General features: G+C 36.6%; 1 protein-coding gene across 1 annotated transcript; it reads right to left on the reverse strand.

Annotated features, from left to right (window-relative positions):
* Nucleotides 1–257: 257 nt before the first annotated feature.
* LOC112558313 (28S ribosomal protein S27, mitochondrial-like) lies at nt 258–3,714 on the reverse strand. The gene is made up of 2 exons (XM_025228715.1): nt 3,362–3,714; nt 258–2,078 (listed from the first exon to the last, which is right to left on the reverse strand). The coding sequence occupies exons 1-2, from the start codon at nt 3,673–3,675 to the stop codon at nt 956–958; spliced, it is 1,437 nt and encodes a 478-aa protein (XP_025084500.1). The 5' UTR covers nt 3,676–3,714; the 3' UTR covers nt 258–955.
* Nucleotides 3,715–4,294: the final 580 nt, after the last annotated feature.

Here is a 4,294-nt window from a genome sequence, read left to right on the forward strand (position 1 = left end):
AAATAAAGATTCTAAGTAGCAAAATTCACCATAACTCCATTCCTTTGTCAAGTATCGTACTGTAACATATTTAGCAGTTTTAGCATAGGTTAAGTATTATATACACTCCTCTGTAGTAACAGTCAAGGGTCAAATGGGCCAGTTGATGAAGGTCAACAAACCTCCTCTCTCCCTCCTCTTGGTCAAGAAAAAATTCTTCTGTTTTCACATATGCAACCTTAAACCATAATAAACAATCTACAGGTGCAAATTTCTCATATCATGTTATACTGTTTTTATTCACATACCAACATCTGTAACAAGTAGTTGTTTGAATGCAGCAATCTGTGATAAAGGGAGATAAGCTGATAAGTACAAAAGAGCATGTATTGATCTTCAAACCAATAAATGAGACAGCAAATTAAAATGATGCAGACTATGATTGTTCAAAGCCATCTATTTTCAATTATATTTTTATTACAGTCCCTACCATCTATGAATTGCTTCATCTGAAAAAAAAAAAAGTAAAAACAACCAGAAAACAAACTAAAGATTTGTTTGTAAACATCAGCTCTTTCATCAGGAGAGGTACACCTATATAAATCCATTATTATTATTAATGATAAGGGATTCTGATACACTAATGAGAATAAAGCTACATAGTAAGTAGCCACTAAAAAAAAAAGCTCTTTTAGAACTTGAGCTGGATCTCTTTAAAGCATGGGAATGAGGATATATTTTTTACAAATCTGTCTTCATATAAAGAATGGATGGACTAATTACTGAATGTGAGATACACATAACTCTACCATTTCATACTTCCTCCCCTGCCAGTATTCATCTATCCATATATCAAAAACTGTACATATGTACAGCATATACCCCTTATGGCCACCATCCTTTCAAAACACGCACATAAGTAACAAAATCTGCTCACATAAGTATACACATGGAAAATCTTTCCTCACACAGTATTTTAAATATTGTGCCGAAATTTGCGCCGCTTGATGCGTTTGGCTCGCAGGGTCTCCTCATCATCTTCTACTTTCTCCTTGGGCAAGTGCTTAGGTTGGATTAACCTGATCTCATCATTTAACTCAAAGAAACGCAGAGTTTCCTCTTTTTCCTGCAGTTCTTTCAACTTTTTATTAATCTCAGCCATTTTTTCATTCCGCTGCAGCATAAAAATCTGCTCTTCAAGAAGCTTTGTTCGCTCTTCTTGCCACTCATCAAAACGTCTCACCTGAATCTCTATGTCGGATGGCTCATGCTGTGACAGTTGTGACTGGACCAGTTCTTCTGCAAGAGCTGTGAATGCAACATTTACCACCTTGCCCTTATCAGTCAGCATCTGCTTCAGCTGCTGCAGCTGTTGCCGAAAGACATCTTTCTCCTCTTCAGTCGGAAGAAGCTTGTATATTTCATCATCAATTGTCAACAAACCCATTTCTTTCTCTGGCTTGTTAGGGTCACGAGCTTGAGCTTTGTCTAAGCTTGCCTCAACATAACTGAAAGTGTCTGCTGTGATGGATGCATCACCTGACTCTGCAACATCTTTCAGTACCTGCAGGCAATGCTTGAACTTATGGTAAAGTCCTAAACCCACTACTTTTAAAGAATGGCCAAGGGTTGTATCTGCATACTCTTTTCCCAGAAAATACAATGTCTTTCCCAGAAGATACTGCTCAGATTTAATGTCAAAGTGGTCATCATATGAGGGATATTTAATGTATCTGACAGGTATCCATTCTTCCTCCCCTTCTTCATCTTTAATCTCTGCAGGTGTTAAATCATCCATATTTGCTTGCTTCAGGAACTTCACACAGGAATACAAAGCCAAGAGACGAGAGGTTGGATGACTTAAATCTTCCTGTATCATCATCTCATATGCAACCTGAGCTGCATGATGAAAATCTTCTTTTAGTATGAAATGGTCCATGAGAAGACTAATGGAGTAAGGGTCTGGAAAAATTCCGGTTACTGATCTTTGCTTCATGAGTGGAATAAGCCTGTCAGCAATGTTGTGTTCCATATACATGCGTATGATGACATAGACAATAGAATCCCTGACTGGATTTGCTGCTGGCGACCTTCGGAATCTGTAAAGACAGGAAAATAAATCAAAATTATACAAAAATTAAATTTTACCAGCTAAGCTTGTCATCAAATAAAAGTAAGAAATGTATATGGAAATCTGCATATGGCTTATAAAATCTTTCATGGTTGAACTTTGAAGTTCTTCTGGACTTGGTTTGTCAATGAAAGAGAGTAAATGAACAAAAATTAAAATCAAAATTTATTTTGGCAACTACCTGCAAATGTTATGACTGCAATATTATGTCTCTATAAACTATACCAATAGTACTGATAGTATAAAGATGCAAAGTTCAGAATTATATCAGCATTTTGAAAGTTGACACATGAAGTTTTCTTTTTAAGTTTTCAATTTAAAAATAAATATTTTAAGAAATTGCTTAACATTGTCATAGATCCTCAGTCACAGAAAACTAAGGAAGTTACATTCTGAACAGGATGAAATATGAAATCAGGATGTAGTTCAAACAAATAATTCAAAATCACCTATTTGAGTTAATATATGGGCAAGATTCTGATGTTTTGACACCAACATTCAAAAATGAGCTGTGTGTCTACAAACACTTAAATATAATAAAATTAGCACAGCCCTAGATGCCAACACCATCTTTGAAGCTTGTTGATCATTTATATGACTTGCAAGGAATGGTTGGTGGCAGTGGCTAAAGTACCTGTCATTATGACAAAGAATGTCATGGGTTTAGGTGTTGGCTGTGAATCATAGAATGACATTCAGTTAAACATCTCTACTTTTTTCCTACAAGTATTTAAGTTTCCACCACACTGTATGCACCTGTGTGTGTGTGTGCATGTTGTGCAACTTCCTGTATGTTTATGGAATGTGTTAAGATAAATATTCACATTATGAATTGTACTTGTTTTCTAGTCCTGTAAGACTCAACTCTCAGAATTAACAAGTCAGCAACTGATATGGGTAGATTTCTAGTCAAATCTTGGTAATGATTGATAAAATGTAGCCTTGAAAGGCATATCTAAACTTCTATATTCATTTGAATTCTACATCCAACTTACAAGTTGAAACCAACATACTTTCAGCTTCACAATAACTTTATTTTTACTGATGATGCACTAATCCTGCAGTGCAACATTAATAGTCAAGGAAAAATACGGATCAAGAATTTCAACCATATACATATATACATACCAATTTCTAGATTCGGATAACAAAAATGTAGAACTGTGAAGATACTTAATTAAAGGGACCGATACAAAATAAATTTCCTTGTCAATATCACAAAACATACAAGTCTCAGTTTTGGAAACTTACTTCATTATTAGCTCTTCGATAAAACTTGCATCATCAAGATCCATCTCTTGTAGTTTATTTGCACAAATTTCCATGTCCACTGCACTTATCGAACTGTGTTTCTCATATTGATCTCTCATTTGAATCATAAATTCGTTGAGAGTGACTTGACTAAATATGGGATCTGCCAGACTTTTCTTCCAGGCCTCAGTGCAGCTATAGGCCTGAGACAGCAAGTAGCGTTTACATGATACATTAACAGTACGACGGTAGGCACCTGCCAAGCTACGAATAGTGTTAGAGGTTACACAGCGTGCTAGAAAGGACGCTGCCATGTTGGATGGAGGCAAGGGAGAGTACTCTAGAACACATAGTGGGGCGAGTCACCGACTCGACCCACTTGTCAACTTGAGCAGCTCGAGACGGCTATAGACGCCCGAAACGTAACTAAACCACTTCGAGGAGATGACACAGCGATGACAGATTTTTTTAATCTTATAGATGAACAACTATACCTTATGATTATTTCACATCATTTTTATTTTTTGAAGCAGGTAATAAGGATGGGCTTGAGGCTGTGGCAGAGAAATGCAAGCAGATGGAAAATATGTCGATAGAACTTTCCTAAATATTAACGCTGTCAGATTGCTGTTAATTAGTCCAATTTAGTCCCAGCCCTACGAAAGTTTGTGTCTTTTTTTATACAAAAGATATGCAAGTATAATTGGATAGGTGTGTGAAGGCTAGCCATGTTTTAATATCGCTATTGGACAGGTGTGTCTCACTGACCTCCACAACTCTCTCCACAGTCTTAGGAGGCCAGCTCATGCGAACGGTCTATGACTACCCCAACATGCTGATGATTGCCTCCAGTATTTCAGTCCCGAAAATTCTTGAACAGAATCTGGCAATTTCTCAGTGATTGTAAAACTAACCTGATGATCTTGCAACAAG

This window comes from Pomacea canaliculata, linkage group LG2 (genome assembly GCF_003073045.1).
Source record: "Pomacea canaliculata isolate SZHN2017 linkage group LG2, ASM307304v1, whole genome shotgun sequence".
Lineage (NCBI taxonomy): Eukaryota > Metazoa > Mollusca > Gastropoda > Architaenioglossa > Ampullariidae > Pomacea > Pomacea canaliculata.

What these genes read in the sequence shown, in the direction of transcription:
- LOC112558313 (XM_025228715.1), bottom strand. Translation starts at nt 3,675, where the DNA reads ATGGCAGCGTCCTTTCTAGCACGCTGTGTAACCTCTAACACTATTCGT. An exon ending in ATCGAAGAGCTAATAATGAA is followed by an intron (nt 2,079 to 3,361) that starts GTAAGTTTCCAA and finishes CTGTCTTTACAG; the next exon opens with ATTCCGAAGGTCGCCAGCAG.